Here is a 17705-nt window from a genome sequence, read left to right as displayed (position 1 = left end):
TTTGTAGTAGTTTGGCATAAAGTGAGAACATTCTTCTACATAACAGTTTTTTCTGTTTTATAAAACTTAACACTGAAATGCCATCTCACTCTCCACACCTCCAAAGATAGGGTCACTGTGAGTTCCAGGCCAGCCTGGTCTACATAGAGTTCCAGCTAGACAGGACTACACAGTGAGATCTAGACTCAAAAAATAAAATTTAAAAAAGACTGGGGGACAAGGACGGTGAGATGGCTCAGAGGTTGCAAGTGTTTGTTGCTGCCTGACAGCCTGCGCTCAATCTCCAGTGCTCTGACGTCCACATTTGAGCTCAGTGTGTACACCCACACCCAAAGTAAGTAAAGAGTAAACAGATAGGGGGCTGGAGAGATGGCTCAGTGGTTAAGAGCATTGCCTATTCTTCCAAAGGTCCTGAGTTCAATTCCCAGCAACCACATGGTGGCTCACAACCATTTGTAATGAGGTCTGGTGCCCTCTTCTGGCCTTCAGGCATACATGCAGAAAGAATATTATATACATAATAAATAAATATTTTTTTTAAAAAAAAAAGAGTAAACAGATAATGAAAAAAGAAAAAAAACAAAGACTTGGGAACACTTATGACATGTTTCCTAGGATAACAGCAAGTCTATGCTCAGGACAATCAGGACATAGTTCGTATGGCACTGAGCCTCTCAGCTTGTCAAGGACCTGATTTGGGAACATCCATGTAGGGCACTAAACGGTACTATCTATCCCATTACAATTTAGGCCATAATGGCAACAACATACACTGGAATTTTGTGTCTATGACCCTTTACTAAGCACAGTCGCTGGGTCAGAGTGTAAACACTTCATCTTGCAGAGTATGGTGATATAACACAGTCCTGCTACTCAGGAGGCTGGGAGGCAAGAGCAAGAGACGGCCTGGGTTAGACAGCAAACCCAACCACAAGACAAAAATTAATCTATTACCAATTTATAACTCAGATTATAAAATCAGAATTGCCCAAATTTCAACAATTTCAACAATTAAGAAAGGCATTTCAAAGTGCTCAGTACATACAGTACTACTTGTTGCAATGTACTAGCAAGAGATACTATTTGAGGGTAAACTTTGCCATGCTAGAGAAAAGACCCAGGGCTCATGTGCACACACCAGTCAAGTATTCTACCACTGAGCTACACCCCCAGCCAAAGCTTTTTTGGTTTTTTAATGAACTGGGGTTTGGAGGATCGTTTTTGTTTTTTGTTTGTCTGTTTCTTTGGTTCGGTTTGTCTCCAAAAAGAAGAAAGAGAAAGAAAGAAAGAGAGAGAGAGAGAGAGAGAGAGAGAGGAAAGTCAGACAGACAAAAAAAGATTTGTAAATAAACAAAGGAGTAAAAACATAGCAACCCCAGTGTGACCATAGGAGCCACTTATCACCTACTGTTTCAACTGGCTTCTGGTTTAACTCGCTCCCTGGCTTAGGTCTTAAGTAGCCATCTTCTGTATGTGCTTGCTTTTGCTGGTTCTGCTTCAGCTTTTGTGCCCATGATGTTATAGACTTACTACTTAAAAGGAGAAAAACAAAATTAGTTTAAAAGCCATTAGTCAGCACAGTATCTAGTGCTTCAGTGGGCAGTGTTTTGCTTTTCTACTAGTAGTAAAAAAGGGGCAGGTGTAATGGTGCACACCTTGATTCCAGCACTCAAGATTCCAGATCTCTGTAAGTGTGAGACCAGACTAGCCTATATAGCATGTTCTGGGAGAGTTAGGGTTATATAGAGTCCCTATCTCAAAGAAACAAAAACCAAAAAAAAAAAAAAAAAAAAAAAAAAAAAAAGTTTTACTGACTCTCCTAAAACTCTTTCTTGTAGTAATATTTTGTTTGTGTTTTAACAAATAAAGCTTGTCTGAAGACCACAGCGCAGAGCTAAACCACTAGAGGACAGGGACACGCTTTTAATACCTGCATTAGGGAAACAGAGGCAGACAGATCTCTGTTAGTTCAAGGCCACCCTGGGCTATAGAAGATTGAATTTGTCTAAAAGAGAAACAGAGCTCACACAAAGATGATCCCAGGATTTGGGATCATACACTTTTAATCTCAACACGAGGGAGGTGGAGACAGGAGTAATATAGCTGAGCAGAATGAGGAATGTAAGGGGGAGGAGGCAGGAGCTTAGTGCAGTCTGAGATTTTGATAGAGACAGTTGCAGTCTGAGTATGAAGTCTGAGGAGACAATCTGAGGATAGGATGGCTCCTTTGGTCTGAGCAATGAGAGAGGTAAAAGAACTCTCCAGTGGCTAGCTGCTTTGCTTCTCTGATCTTCAGCATTGACCCCCTGTATCTGACTCTGGGTTTTTATTATTAAGACCAACTAGAATTCATGCTACACTTTCTTATTTTAAAGATTTACTTTTCTGGGGAGATGGCTCAGAGGTTAAGAGAAACGGGTTCAATTTCCAGCACCCACATGGCAGCTCAAACTGTCTGTAATGCCAGCTCCAGGTGATCTGACGCCCTCACAGAGACATGCCTGCAAGCAAAACACCAATGCACATAAATAAAAAAGTAAAAAGTGTCTTTTTTTTTCTTTGATACAGGGTTTTTCTTTGTAGCCCTGACTATCCTGGAACTTGCTCTGTAGACCAGGATGGCCTCAAACTCAAGAGATCTGCCTGCCTCTGTCTCCCAAGTGCTGGGATTAAAGGAGTGTACCAGTACTGCCCAGCCAAAAAGTAAAAAGACTTTTATGGATATGAATGTTTTGCCTATGTTTATTTGTGACTGCTACAGGCCTGCAGAGGTCTGGTGCCTGAAGAGGCTAAAAGAGGACATTAGTATACTACCCTTGGAGTTCCAGATCACTGTGAGCCACTGTGTGTGTGCTGGAAGCTCAGGTTCTCTAGAACAGCAGGAAGCACTCTTAAACCACTCAACGATCCCTGCAACTGCAAATTTTTCCGAAATTTTTATTCATTCATTCGTTGATGTATTTATTTATCCGTGTATTTGCGTGGTGTATGTGTGCCACAGTGGGCACATAAAGGCCAGAGAACAAGTTTGCGGAATCAATTACCTCTTTCCACCATGGGTTAAGGGGGTAGAGTTCAGGTCATTAAACTTGCATGGCAAGCACCTTTATCCAGGGCCATCCCACTGGTCCTGCCTGATTCTCCTAATTCTTTTTCTTTCCCTTCCTTTTCTTTTTTTTTCTTTTCTTTCTTTCTTGAGACAGAGTCCCTCCATTATATAGCCCTTGTCGTGGAACATGCCATATAAACGAGATTGGTCTTGAACTCAGATCTACCTGCCTCTGCTGGGGTTAAAGATATGCACCACCATACCCAGCTTCTAAAACACATTTCAGATGTGTAAAACTGAAAACTTATGGGAAACCACAAAATTTCATAAGATTTATTGTTGTTTTTGACTTTGAAGTATTTTTGGTTTTTATTTTCTTCTTTTCAGGACGGTCCTGTATGTAGACCAGGCTGGCCTCCAACTCAGAGATCCTCCTGCCTCTGCCTCCCAAGTACTGGGATTAAAGGCATATGCCACCACACCCAGTCTAAATTTAAGAGTCTTTTTTCAGCCAGGCTGTGGTGATGCATGCCTTTAATCCTAGCACTCAGGAGGCAGAGGCAGGAGAAAGAAAGAGTCTTTTTTAAAAGTTGATTTTTTGTTTATGGGTGTGTTACCATTATGCTATGTAAATGCACCACAATACACATGTAAAGTATCCTAGGGGGCCGAGAGAGAGTATTAGATCAACTGGAACTGCCATTACAATTGTTAGCCACCATGTTTGTGCTGGGAACAGAACTCAGGTCCTGTAAAAGAGCCTCCAGAGCTCTTAACTGCCAAGCACTCTCCAGCCCCACATTTAACAGTCACAGTCTTAAGCACTGAACATGGGAAAGTCGGGGTCACTATACACTGGATCTGCTTATTTCAGTTCTCCACATGCAGCTCCCAATGTAAGAGTCAGATTTTAATGGTAAAGCTGATTTGTGTCCAAACATATTTCATTCTACTGTGGAACAAATTTTTTATTTACTATATTCTAAATGTCATTAATAAACAAGCAAAAGCCGCTTTAAATTATTGAGAAATTCTACTTACCTATTTGCTTTTCCACTGTATACTTCTGAAATCTTGTTTTCACTAAGAAAACTATGTTCAAATTCACCAGGAAAAGTGGAAACATCTTCCTTTAGAGGTGCACAAAGCTCTTCAGGGGTCTGTGCAAAAAAGTTCATGGCTACTGTGCCACCTACGGGGGCATGTGCCTGCACCGCAGGGGCTGTGTGCTGCCCCTTGGAAGCCTCCTCAGGCTCCATGGGTTCTGGGGGCTCCTTAGCCTTGTGCGTGTTCATATCCAGGATACAGAAGGTGCCGTAGCCACTGCTCACTGAACTGCTGTCCACATTGCAGTCTGGGTGGGATGTGGACAATTCTGGCTGTGTCTCGGGTTCCTTAGACTCTGGGTAACTGGTAACAGACTCATTTCTTTCACTGTTTTCAGAAAAGCAGCCCATTTGGTTTTCTGAGGGCACCTGTTGTTCACTGACAGAGCCGCTGCTCCAGGAAGGCCAGGAAGCAGTGCTGAGCTGCAGTTTCACCAACTTCCTAATCTCCTCCTGGATGTGCTGAGAGCAAAAAGAGTAGAGAAGTACTTTCAACAATTTTTTTTTGTTGTTGTTGTTTTGTTTTTCAAGACAGGGTTTCTCTGTAGTTTTGGAGCATGTCCTGGAACTATTTCTTGTAACCAGGCTGGCCTTAAACTCACAGAGGTCTGCCTGCCTCTGCCTCCCAAGTGCTGGGATTAAAAGGCGTGCACCGCCACTACCCGGCTTACATTAAACATTTTTTTTTTTTTTTTGCTTTTTTCGAGACAGGTTTCTCTGTGGTTTTGGAGCCTGTCCTGGCACTAGCTCTTGTAGACCAGGCTGATCTCGAACTCTCAGAGATCCGCCTACCTCTGCCTCCCAAGTGCTGGGATTAAAGGCGTGCGCCACCACCGCCTGGCCATTAAACATTTTTTAATGTTAAGAAAAGTCCATGCTATTACTCTAAATGTGGTGTCGTATCTTCAAAAACAAAATTAATGCATGAACTGTTTTATCTGCAATCTCACAAATGCAAAGCATCAATGTCTGAGGTAACTCACCTGGATCTGCCTGTGAAACTGCTCCTGCTGGGCAACAATCTGCTCCTGGCACTGTCGCTCAACCACACTGAACAGCTGCAACCACCTGGCCTAGGAAATTATAAAGAATGTGCACTGAACATAATTTCAACCTAAGACACCACAAGAAAAATGCTCTAGTGAGAAACATCCCCTTTTTTAGACAAGGTCTCACTCTATAGCCCAAGCTGGCCTGAAACTCACTATGCAGCCCAGTTTGGGCTCAAACTCACAGCAATCCCCCTACCTTAGCTTCCTAAATTATAGGATTATAGGCACCAAGCCTGGAAAAAAAAAATGCTTGATTTTTGATTTTATTTTTGGTTTTTCAAGACAGGATTTCTCTGTAGCTTTGGTGCCTGTTCTGGAACTAGCTCTGTAGCCCAGGCTGGCCTAGACCTCACAGAATTCTGCCTTCCTCTGCCTTCTGAGTACTGGGATTAAAAGCAAGTGCCACCACTATCTATCACTTTTGTTTTTTAATTATTTTAATGTAAAATTTATAGGCCAGTTTAAATAATGCAAAATACATATTCAGTGTAATACTACAAAGGCAAAGGTAAGTATCTTTTTTAATGTAATCTACAATCTGGAAAAATCTGTCAAAATCTTGTTTTTAATAATCTATGCCTTACTAAAAATAAATCTATGCCTTATTTTTCAAATGTAATCTTTTTTTAATATTTACTTTTATTTTATGTGACTTGGTGTTTTGCCTATATGTATGTCTATGTAAGGGTGCTGAATCCCCTAGAATTGGACTTACAGACAGTTGTGAGCTACCACGTGGGTGCTGAGAATTAAACCTAGGTCCTCTGGAAGAACAGTCAAGTGCTTGTAACTAATGAGCCATCTCTCCAGCCCCTCAAATGAAATCTTAAATTCTCTTCTGTTGTTGCCCAGTACAGAGGAGCCCAGAAGAAGGCATCAGATCCCCTGGAACTGGAGTTACAGGTGATAAGCAGTCATGTGGGTGCTGTGAATGGAACACTGGTCCTCTGGAAAACAGCCTGTGCTCTTAGCCACTGAGCCATCTCTCCAGGTCTGTTACTATATTCTTTTAAGAACTTCTTGGGCTGGAGAGATGGCTCAGTGGTTAAGAGCATTGCCTGCTCTTCCAAAGGTCCTGAGTTCAATTCCCAGCAACCACATGGTGGCTCACAACCATCTGTAAAGAGGTCTGGCGCCCTCTTCTGGCCTTCAGGCATACAGACAGAATATTGTATACATAATAAATAAATAAATATTTAAAAAAAAAAAAGAACTTCTTATGGCAGGCAGTTCTTTCCTGTCACCACGTGGTGCCCAGGGCACGAACCCAGGTTATCAGGCATGGAGGCAAGCATCCTTACCTACTGAGCCACCTCTTCAGCCCCGTTATTTCTGATTAATAGAGTACTGGACAGTACCAGGTACAATAGTGTATACCTATAGTCATAGCACTCAGCAGGAGGGAGACTGGTCTATACTATACACGGAGACAAAAGACCTCCTAATAGCTGCACTTTGTGCACGTGCATATGTCTGTGTGCATTCATGTATGCGTGTACACATATAGAAACCAGACAGAAGTGAGTGAGCTAAACACCTTGTTTTTTGAAACTGGGTCTCTCTCTGGGATTTGAGACTTGCCAATTATGTGAAGCTAGCGTAGGAACCCCAGTTCTACCTCGAGAGCATTAGGGCTACAAGAGCCACCATCCTACCCAGCTTTTTATGTGAGTGCTAGGGAGTGAAGTCAGGTTTTGATGCTTACATGGCAAGCACTTTGTCAACTAAACCATCTCCCCAGCCTCTAGATTCGTCTTCCGTTTCTCATCCTTTCTCCTCATAAAAGCTAACAATCTCCTTAAGAACTAAAATGTACCCAGAAAACTCTCACATACAAAACCAAAAATAAATTAGTAGAGAACTTTTACTTTTACTGAAGTGTTCCAAACACTGCGGAGCTCAAGTGCAAGGAACGAAAAGCTGATTCCCTGGCATGCTGTGGAACTGGCCTTGACTACCCTTCAGAGTCCTCCTGACTACCAAGAGCAGTAAGCACTTCCCTAAAGAGACACAAAGCCAGACTAGGGCACAGATTCTCCAGAAGGATGAATCCCATCGTAAGCCTGGTGCCCACCTGCTCAGCAATAGATGGTATGCAAGTGGCACACGATATCAGTGAAAAGCATCCTGCACAACAGCTCTGCTCTTCCACCTTACAGCCTTTCCGCCCTATCACTGCTTTCTGCCTCTACTACCTGGCTGCATACTCCTCCAACTTCACCCCCCCACCCCCGCACCGCTTCCTGATCTTTGGGCCTGTAGAAATGCCTTCACCTCCCAGCTTTGGAAGCTCCCTCCCCAGCTCTTCACACACACTGCTGTCCTTCCAATCCCAGACTACCTCTCCTTCTCCCACCATCCCAAGCATTTTTCTATTCCTCGACTTGTCTCTCTCTGTTTTATATTTTAAAAAAAATAGTAACTACTTTTGTGCAATTTTGTGCATTTTGCTCCAAGCACACTGAAGTCTGTTTCAGAAATGAGCCTGGTCACTAGCTCAGAAGAGAGCGCTACTCCAGTCTCAGTCATCAGGGTATCAATAGTAGATTCCCTTCAGCTGCTCCCTCACAGACAGTCTATAAATTGCAGAGACACCAGAGAACTTCACAGACACTTACATATTTATAATAGTCTTTACTATAAACAACTTCCATTTCCTTTATATCACAGTTAGCTAAGGGTGTGTGTGTGTGTGTGTGTGTGTGTGTCCATGCACATCAGCAGGCATGCATGGCTGCAGACTGACCTTAGGCCTAGGTGAATAATAAGCAAGCACTCTGTTACCTATACTATTTTGTGTGTATGTTTGTTTTTCGAGACAGGGTTTCTCTGTAGCTTTGGAGCCTGTCCTGCAACTCACTCTGCAGACCAGGCTGGCCTCAAATTCACAGAGATCCACCTGCCTCTGCCTCCTGAGTTCTGGGATTAAAGGCGTGCACCACCACTACCTGGCCTACTATTTTTTTTTTCTCTTTTAAACAGGGTTTTTCTGTGTAGCCTTCGCTGCCCCGGAACTTTCTATGTAAACCATGCTGGTCTTGAACTCACAGAGCTCTGCCTATTGCTACCTCCCGAGTGCTGGGACTAAAGCCATGCGCTACCACCTACACTAATTTTTTAAAGCTAGTACAAATAGGTTATTTTACCTATAATTTTCACTTCAGAATAATATGAACTTATTTTACGTTAAAAAAACAAAACTACTAAGGGAAACATATTAATACTGAGATAAATAAATGGATGAATTAAGATGAATGAAGTTTAAAAAAAACTACTATAAAAAGAAGCCTACAGGCTGCGAGGCGGGGGGGGGGGGGGGGGGGCGCACACCTTTAATGCTAGCACTCAGGTGGCAGAGGTAGGCGGATCTTTGTGAGTTCGAAGCCAGCCTGGTTTACAGAAGGAGTTCCAGGTTCCAGGACAGTCAGAGTTGTTACACAGAGAAGTCCTGGGGGTGGGGGGGTCACAGGTCTAATAAGAGCAAGTGCTACAAAGTGCAGCTATACTACCTAACAAAGAGACAATAAATTGTAAACACCTTGCAGGTGGTGGTGGCCCACACCTTTAATCCCAGCACTCAGGAAGCAAAGGCAGGAAGATCTGTGTGAGTTTGAGACCAGCCTGGTCTACAAGAGCTAGTTCCAGGACAGGCTCCAAAGCTACACAGAGAATCCCTGTCTTGAAAAACCAAAAAAAAAAAAAAAAAAAGTAAACACCTCTTTTCTTTTCATCCTGTAGCTGTTATTATTGTACATATAACACAAAGTGCTAAAAGGCTAAAAGAGATCTAGCTAAAGCAAACTAAGGATATTGTCACTCTGCACACTCAGAATATAAGGAAGCTTTTGTGTTTAGCAAAGTAAATTAGTTCTTTTGAGCATCAGGAAACACACAATCGTATTCCAAAAGGACACAAACACTAGAAACTCAGGAAAACCATCAGATCTTAAGGCTTGCATAACATCTGACCTTTCTGATCCTAAAACACTACTCCAAAATATTGGCGGTTTCTGTTGTTTTCACACAACTACAAAAGCACACTAAATAAAAGCAGGAAGTCCTATGGACGTGACCAGAGAGTGCACTGCCCTCTCTGAAAAAGCACTAAGCGGCTCTTCGCTGAGTAGCCAACCTTGTAGTCAGGTGGGAATTCACAAAACATAACCTCAGTGAAGACACACAAACAAAAACATGCTTTTAAAACTCTAGCCCAGGGCTGGAGAGATGGCTCAGTGGTTAAGAGCACTGGCTGCTCTTTCATAGACCTGAGTTCAAGTCATAACAACCAAATTGTGGCTCACAACTACCTGTAATGAGATCTGGCGCCCTCTTCTGGCCTGCAGGCACATATGCAGGCAGAACATTGTATACATAATAAATAAATCTTAAAAAAACAAAACAAAACAAAAAACCTCTAGCCCAGTCTCCTCCTCCTCAGACTTCAACTGACTCTGCATCAACCAAGGTTGAACTCTGCAAACGAGAGCCCAGGGCCAGACTATGAGCCTGGAATCATCCACAAGGAAATCCAGGCCCAACCATTTTTTTTTTATTATTTTTTTTAATTGAAGAAAAAAAAAATTCCGCCTCCTCCCAGCCTCCCATTTCCCTCCCCCTCCCCCCACTCCTTCCCCCCCCCTCCATTTTTTTATTTATTTATTTTTACTTAAAAATTTCCACCTCCTCCCCCAACCATTTTTTTTAAATCAATACATTAAACTCGGAAATACAGTCTCTAACTTCAGGTGTTGATTCAAAGTACTAAAGTAACAATTCCTAATCAAACAAAAGTTGTCAGAAATAAACTGTGCTGTGGTAGTTGCTCTTGGTCCTATTTATATGTTACTGGTCACAGGTTAATGAATAGACACACAGAAAAAATAGTTCATCAAACTTGTTTTCCCCAGATGCTGGATTAGAACCCAGGGTCTCATGCATGCTAAACATGTACCATGCCACTGAGCTACATGTCCAGACCAGGCCATCCTGGGTCTTAACGGCATCATACACAAATACATCTTATGGGTCTTCCACATTGGTTCAGTGATTGCTAGGTGAAAAACATAAAAAACCATTGGAGAAAAATGAAAAGCTGCCAACTACTCAAACCCCACATTCCAGTGCTTGGGAAGCTAAGGCAGAAACACTGCCAAGAACTGAAGGCCGGACATTATGAGTTCCAGAGTGAGACCTGGGCTGGAGTGAGACCCTGCTGCAAACTACCACAACCTCCCAAAACTCTGAAAAGTTCATTTTAAATGATAATTTTTTGAAGTCATTATATTTGGGGTAATTGCTACTGAATTCTTAGGCCAGGAAATCTTTCTTTCAGTTTTATATTCTAAAAACACAAGTTACGGCGGTTCTAAAGGTACAATTAATGTTAAAATCCACTGCTTAGAGTTTGATAATTACATTTGCATTTCTATAAAACATTACAACCTTTTATGTAGTCTAAAGAGCAAAGAGCCTGGCATGGTAGAGTTCACCTTTAGTCCCAGCACTCGGGAGGCAGGGTCAGGAAAATCTCTGTGAGATTGAGGCCAGCCTGGTCTACACAGTAAGCTCCAAGTCAGACAGAGCTACATAAAGAGCCTGTCTCAAAAAACAAATGAACAATTGAGAAAAGGCCATCTTGAGTATTATTCACCAAAACAAAATTTGTAAGTATCCTTCTATGTGTCAGTCTTTAAGTTTGTTTCTGTGATTCTCCTTTTTCCTGGCTTGTTTCCAGGGCTAGGAGCACACACCACCACCAACTCCCATACTTCAACTGGGAGATGTTCCTAAGAATTAAATTTCCAACACGGTTTAACCAAAGAAGTCACTGCCGACAGGCCAACGCACCAGAAGAATGTGTTAGGCACAAAATAGAGGCCTTAATTTATCATAAGAGCATTCAAAATACTCCAGAAAAAGATTTAGGTTTGTAAAAATGAGGACAACTTTAAGAGTCACATAGAAGACTGTAATTAGTAACAATTGTAACAGTCCGAGGGTGCTCGGAACAAAGACTTCAGTTCACAGGGAGTCTCCAGGTCTGCTCTCTGTGGCCATGGTGTCCCATCTCCCTTCTCTTGTTCCTTCAGTATCAGTTATCTTATGCTTGGTCATTTGACTATAGAACTAAGGTTAAATATCATGCTTTTCTGGACATAAATTTCTAACAATTCAGTAGAGCCACATTTATTTCATATTTAAAAGAGCACCACCACCCCCCAAATAAAACAAAATGAAATACCTCACAGTTCTTCCAAAGCTCTGAGGCAGTCCGGCCACTGTTCTGCAGCTCTTGTGTTAAAGCAGTGAGGACTTCGACTGTGCCTTGAGTGACAGGTGGCCCGGTCTTCCCTGAGAAAGAGGATACCCCATTTGTACTAAGGTGGGGACTACTTCTGTTGAAACATAAATAATTCAGATGGTTTTCTCATTCAATTGAAGAGTTGACTAATTCAGCAGTTCAAGATCTAGCAGAGCAGTACACAACCACTGATACCTAATCCTCCTCAGAAACCTGACCACACAGGGACACACTCACGTCTTTATGAGAGAAGCCTTCTCCAGCAGAAACGACAGAGAAGATGGCACAGCTTCCCTGAACTATTCTGGAGGCTCATCTGGCCCACTTTAACAACAGCCCTCCATTGTCCGCTAAGCAGTCTCTCTCTGCTGCCAGAACAGTCAATCCCGTAACCAGATCCTCAGATTCCATGTGATAAACTCGTGCTTATCACTGAACTGCCTGTGAATGAAAGCTCTGCCAACCCAATTAGCAGTCAATAGATAGGATTTATTGAGCCTGTACGGTGTGTAATGGAACACTAAGACTTCCAAATGGGGGATGACTTCAGATTTGTTCATAAATACCCCAAATACAATTCAGAACATCAGATCTGTTTTGTAGCTAAAAGGGCATTTTCATTGGTTTTTTTTGTTTTGTTTTTTGTTTGGTTTTTTTTTTGTTGTTTGTTTGTTGTTTTTTGAGACAGCGTCTCTGTTGCTTTGGAGCCTGTCCTGGAACTAGCTATTGCAGACTAGGTTAGCCTCGAACTCAAAGAAATCTGCCTGCCTCTGCCTCCCGAGTGCTGGGATGGAAGGTGAGCGCCACCACTGCCCGGCCAAATGTTTTCTTTTTTCAATGATTTATTTTTATCCTATGTGCTTTGGTGTTTTGCCTGCATATATGTATCTGTGAGAGTGCTGGATCCCCTGTAACTAGAGCCACAAACAGTTGTGAGCTGTCAAGTGGGTGCTGGGAATTAGGCCTCGGTCCTTTGGAAGAGTAGTCTGTGCTCTTAGCCACTAAGCCATCTTTCCTCCAATTTACTGTTATTATTTTCAGCCACATGTATGAAAGGATGGCCTCAAACTCACTACATAGGAGAAGATGAGCTTGAACTGCTATTCTTCCTACCTTTTCTTCCCAAGTGTAGGAATTACAGGCATGATTCCTGATTTCTGCTATGCTAGGAACAGAGCCCAGGGCTTCCTGCATGTCAAATAAGTATTCAACCAGTGGAATTACATTCCCAGTCCCTGAGCAATTTTATTTACTTACTATGTAGATCTATTTTGTTTCGCACACACGCATGCACGCACGTATGCGTGCACAGACACATACACTAACCAAAATGAAAATAATAAAATAATAAAGTTAGAAGCATAAAAAAATTGAAGAGCAAGACCACAATAAACTCTTTAAAATATATGTTGTACATAAGAACTTTACAGAGTTGCAATAATCTAGTTTCAACATGGTGGATTTAAGTGTCAGTCACAGAGAAAGGAGATACAAATTCAATGACATCAATTTCATGACAAGTACATTTAGGTTCGACAGGCAATTAAAGTACTAAATGGAATTTCTTCTAGAAGTAGATTTCACCCAGCACTCGGGAGGCAGAGGCAGGCGGATCTCTGTGAGTTCGAGACCAGCCTGGTCTACAGAGCTAGTTCCAGGACAGGCTCCAAAGCCACAGAGAAACCCTGTCTCGAAAAACCAAAAAAAAAAAAAAAAAAAAAAAAGAAGTAGATTTCAGAGGGGCCACCAAATGAGGCAGGAGGTAAATGTGGCCAGCGTTCGGCTTCAAGGTGGAGCACTGCAGCAGGCATGTCTCGGGCCTTTACATCTTTCTCTCATACTACCTTACCCGTGGGATATTACTGCTTCAAACTCCTCACAAGGAAGGGAGAGAATGAACAGGTTTTTGTTGTTTTGTTGTTGTTGTTGTTGATTTTGGATTTTTCGAGACAGGGTTTCTCCGTAGCTTTTGGTTCCCGTCCTGGAACTAGCTCTTGTAGATCAGGCTGGCCTCAAACTCACAGAGATCCGCCTGCCTCTGCCTCCCGAGTGCTGGGATTAAAGGCATGCGCCACCACCGACCGGCCAAGAATGAACAGTTTTTAAGGTAGTTAATTTATAATACACAAATTCATCAAAATCTTTATATTTAAAGCTATCTGACTCTTTGCCAAATATGGTGGCACACGTCTTTAATCCCAGAACTCTACAGGCAGAGGTAGATGGATCTCTATGAGTTAGAGGCCAGCCTGGCAAAATAGTGAGTTCCACGAGAGCTAAGGTTATATAGAGAGGCCCTGTATCAAAAAAGAGAAAGGAAGGAAGGAGGGAAGGAGGAGCACCCAAATGTGTGTGTGTCTTCACAAAGCCATACTCCCCAGCTTGAGAAGTAGAGTCAAGAGACTGCTACAGGTTCCAAGCCAACCTGGACTATATAAATGAGCTTCAGGGCAGCCAGGGACAGAGAGACCCTAAATAATTGAATCAATAACTAAATACATAAAGAATTTTATTGGCTTTTTGTCAACTCAGTCTGTTTTTTGCTTTTTGAGGTTTTTTGGGGTTTTTTTTTTTTTGGTTTTTTTTTTTTTTTTTTTGGAAGAGTTTCTTTGGTAGGCTTAGCTATCCTGAAACTAGCTCTGTGGACCAGGCTGTCCTGAAATTCACAGAGATCCACCTGCCTCTGCCTCTGCCTCCCGAGTACTGAAATTAAAAGCGTGCGCCACCACTGTCCAGTTCTAATACGTTCTAAACAGTTTAATTACTGTTTCCCAGATTGGTATGATGCTTCTACAATATAAAATATTATCTATACTATTAATTTAGAATGTAGAAATAAGCCAGGTATCGTAGCTCACATTTGTGTTTTTTTTTAATTTTATTTATTTTTCTAAACATTTATTATTTATACAGTGTTTTGCCTGCATGTTAATCTGCATGTCAGAAGAGGACACCAGATATCATTACAGATGGTTGTGAGCCACCATGTGGTTGCTGGGAATTGAACTCAGGACCTCTGGAAGAGCAGCCTATGCTCTTAACCGCTGAGCTATCTCTTCAGCCCAGAAGCTCACATTTGTAACCCCAGTACTAGGAAGGCTAAGACAGGAGGACTTCCTAGAGTTTAAAGCCAGCCTGAGCTACACAATGAGACTGTCTCTTTAAAAAAATTAAAAAGGTTAAAAAAAAAAAGGAAAAATAACTAGGCAATTATCAGGATGTAGAGAATCAAAAGATCAAGATTATCTCTGAGTACATTATGAGTCAGGTTAGCCTTGGCTATAAGAGGTCTTACCTCAAAAACTTTAAAGATATGCTTGTAAGTTACAAAATAAAAAAAAGCATAATGATGGATCTCTCAGTTCAAGGCCAGCCTGGTCTACAGTGAGAGTTCCAGGACTGTCCCTAAACAGTTCCTAATCAGAGATGGGTTGTTTGTTCTTTAAGGCAACAATGACACTGATTAGATCAACTAGTCAGTTCTGCAAATAAAGTTATTTTGGTTTATTAACACATGAAAATAGTATCCAACCACCTGGTGGTGGTGGTACACATCATTGTTCCCAGCACTAGGGAGACGGAGACAGGTGGACCTCTGAGTTCAAAGCCAGTCTGGTCTACAGAGAGAGTTCCAGAACAAACACAGAGAAATCCTATCTTAAAAAAAAAGAAATAGTATCTAACAATTCTTACCTATTAGCACACAAGCTCAATCCGAGAGAATGGGGAGTACTTTTGATATCAGAGTCTGCAGAAGGTGAAGATTTTTGTAAAGTTTCCGCCAAACCAAAATCCTCCATATCGCACAGAAATTGTTAAGCTCTGTCATCTGGAAGCACTCTTGTTTCTCCTGAAGGAGGAGGCTGCTTCTGGCTCCTCTTCAGCTGCCTCATCGTCTACCAGCATCCTCAGCAGCTGACATTCAGAGCTGTGAAGTCCGCTACGCTTCCAAGGAATCTGAACAGGGAAAACTACGGAAAAAGCCATTAAATGTACAATTTACCCACTATCTTCTCATGACTTTGCAGACCTTGAAAATTCATCTACATAAAGAACAGCAGCCAGGCCGGGCAGTGGTGGGGCACACCTTTAGTCCCAGCACTCGGGAGGCAGGGGCAGGAGGATCTCTGTGAATTTGAAGCCAGCCTGGTCTACATAGAGAGTTCCAGGACAGGCTCCAAAGCTACCCAGAGAAACCCTGTCTCAGGAAAAAAAAAAATTACTACTCTATGACTTCATTTATATGAAGAATCTAGCACTGGCAAACCCACAGGGCAAAGCAGACTATGAAGCCCCGAGGAGGACGGGAGAAAGGAGGCCACTGCAGTGCACTCGCTTTTCACCTCAGGGTGATGGAAAGTTCTGGAGTTCGCATTTCTTCTTCTAAAACCCCTAAATCACATACTTTCAGCAGGATGCAGTTTATGTATAAGGACCATATGTCTTTTTAAGGTAATTTGTAAGAATCACATTATCCCCTACAGGCAATATTTCAGAATTTTGTGCTTAATAATCAAGGTTCTAGGTGCACTCTATTACATAATAAATGGAATGCTTTCAGCCTGGTTCACTTATTTAGTAAGTCCTACACTGCAGAAGGTTTGTTAACTTATATAGCCACTAACAGGACTTAACTATTTAGTCTTATGTTTGCGTTTAAAAGCTATTTAACTGTTAAAAATGGCTGGATGTACAATTCTTAATACTTTGTACTCTGGAACAAGTTAACTAAAATTTTACTAAATCTGGATATATAGATTTAAACTTGCTGTCATAAGCCCAACCATATGCATCATCTTTCCAGAATCCACTGATTTCAAAGAGATGAAAGATGAGGGGGAACAACAACAAAAACCAAAACAAAACAAAAAAACCATGCTGCTTATAAAATGAGAAGTTTAGAGACTGCATCGGAAGAACTTTCTCACATTCCTGTGCCACCCAACTCTCACTTTCCAGGGCTTAAAGAACACAATCAGTTCATTGAAGTTAAAGAAGCATTGCCTCCAGGACAGGTACAGATCTAACCAAATGGATTTGACTTCCGCCACCTTCCCACCCCAGTGTCTGGCCCATCACCAGTGACAAATGGGGTATTGAAAAAGCCAGGGGCTGCCTCTTCCAACTGGCAACGAAAATACGTGGATTCAAATGACCACAAACTCTCCAGAGAGGTGGATCTACAGTTCCATCTCTTCTCACAGGCCCTCCCCCACATCCACCTCCGCTGAGGTAATCCGGATGCAAGATTTAGATAGAAACACCACTAGAACCTCAATGACACCTCTCCCGGGACGGGGAAGGGCGAGGAGAAAAGGGGGAAACCCGCTATGGATATGAAATAAACTTGATAGAAACTGAATATAGGTACAGACATTTCTAAATATAACTTTCAGCACCAAAAACGATGCTCTGTCCCTCACCCTACAACCCTTTGGAGTCGGAGGCAGGAGTGACGGAGTAGCATTAACAATTTGAAAGTTCACAGGGCTTCCTCTGCGGGGAGGCTGAAAGGAACCAGTACGAGGTGGTTTCAGGGGCAGACGTCAGACCCTAGTCGCGGGTAACGCCTACCGGTTCAAGACCGGAGGAGAGAGAATACGAGGCAGCAGGCATGTTGGAGAGCCGCTAGTGATCACTGTCATTTCCAATGGAAGCGTGGGTATCACTACCGGGGGGGGGGGGGGGGGGGGGGGAAGCACCCACGCCCCTTGCAAAGGCCGCCCTCCGATTGGGCCTCGCTGATGTCACTCAAGGGCACGAGTCTAGAAAGAGCGGCCGCAACTGCGAACCCGCACACGCCAGCGGGCTCCGGCCAGCTTTGCGGTAGCCACAGTCCCTCACCCTAGCCTGTCAACGCACCCAAGGGGGGTCCCCTCTGATGGGATCGTCTAGGACTCAGTCCTCAGCCCTCGCGGCACGCAGCTGCCCACAAGCCGCGACCGCTTACCTGGCCTCCTCGCCTCTGCCTAGCCTGGCCCGAGAAATTGGCCTCACGCGACCGTTAAACTCCAGGAGGCGTGCGCGCGCGCGTGCCCGGCCGCTCACCGGCGATTGGCTGCTCGGGAGAGGGACGAGCCAGCGCAGACAGGCGCCTTCCCTCGTTCCCTGACGCGCAGCTCGCGCCAAAGAGGGCAGGGCGACGCAAGCGGCGTGAGGGTGGAGCTTGAGGCTAAGGGCCCCGCCGATTGGTTCTC

At 43.1% G+C, this 17705-nt stretch overlaps 1 protein-coding gene across 3 annotated transcripts in view; it reads right to left on the bottom strand.

Annotated features, from left to right (window-relative positions):
- Positions 1-17550, bottom strand: part of Mphosph9 (M-phase phosphoprotein 9) — a 70359-nt gene extending 52809 nt beyond the window's left edge. For 2 of the 3 annotated variants that reach the window (XM_041648857.1, XM_041648860.1), the window contains exons 1-6: positions 17459-17550; positions 15202-15479; positions 11449-11602; positions 5139-5228; positions 4091-4617; positions 1409-1532 (exon numbers count right to left, since the gene is read on the bottom strand). In XM_041648857.1, coding sequence (XP_041504791.1) covers positions 1409-1532; positions 4091-4617; positions 5139-5228; positions 11449-11602; positions 15202-15308 — 1002 coding nt within the window. In that variant the 5' untranslated portion in view covers positions 15309-15479; positions 17459-17550. The remainder of the gene's footprint in view (positions 1-1408; positions 1533-4090; positions 4618-5138; positions 5229-11448; positions 11603-15201; positions 15480-17458) is intronic. The other variant, XM_041648859.1, reaches the window with a different exon arrangement.
- Between the last annotated feature and the right edge of the window lie 155 nt (positions 17551-17705).

This window comes from Microtus oregoni, unplaced genomic scaffold (assembly GCF_018167655.1).
Source record: "Microtus oregoni isolate MIOR12 unplaced genomic scaffold, Mior012 000003F_ref0000135, whole genome shotgun sequence".
NCBI lineage: Eukaryota > Metazoa > Chordata > Mammalia > Rodentia > Cricetidae > Microtus > Microtus oregoni.
The sequence above is the reverse complement of the archived record's forward strand: the minus strand, read 5'-3'. Positions and strand labels throughout refer to the sequence as shown.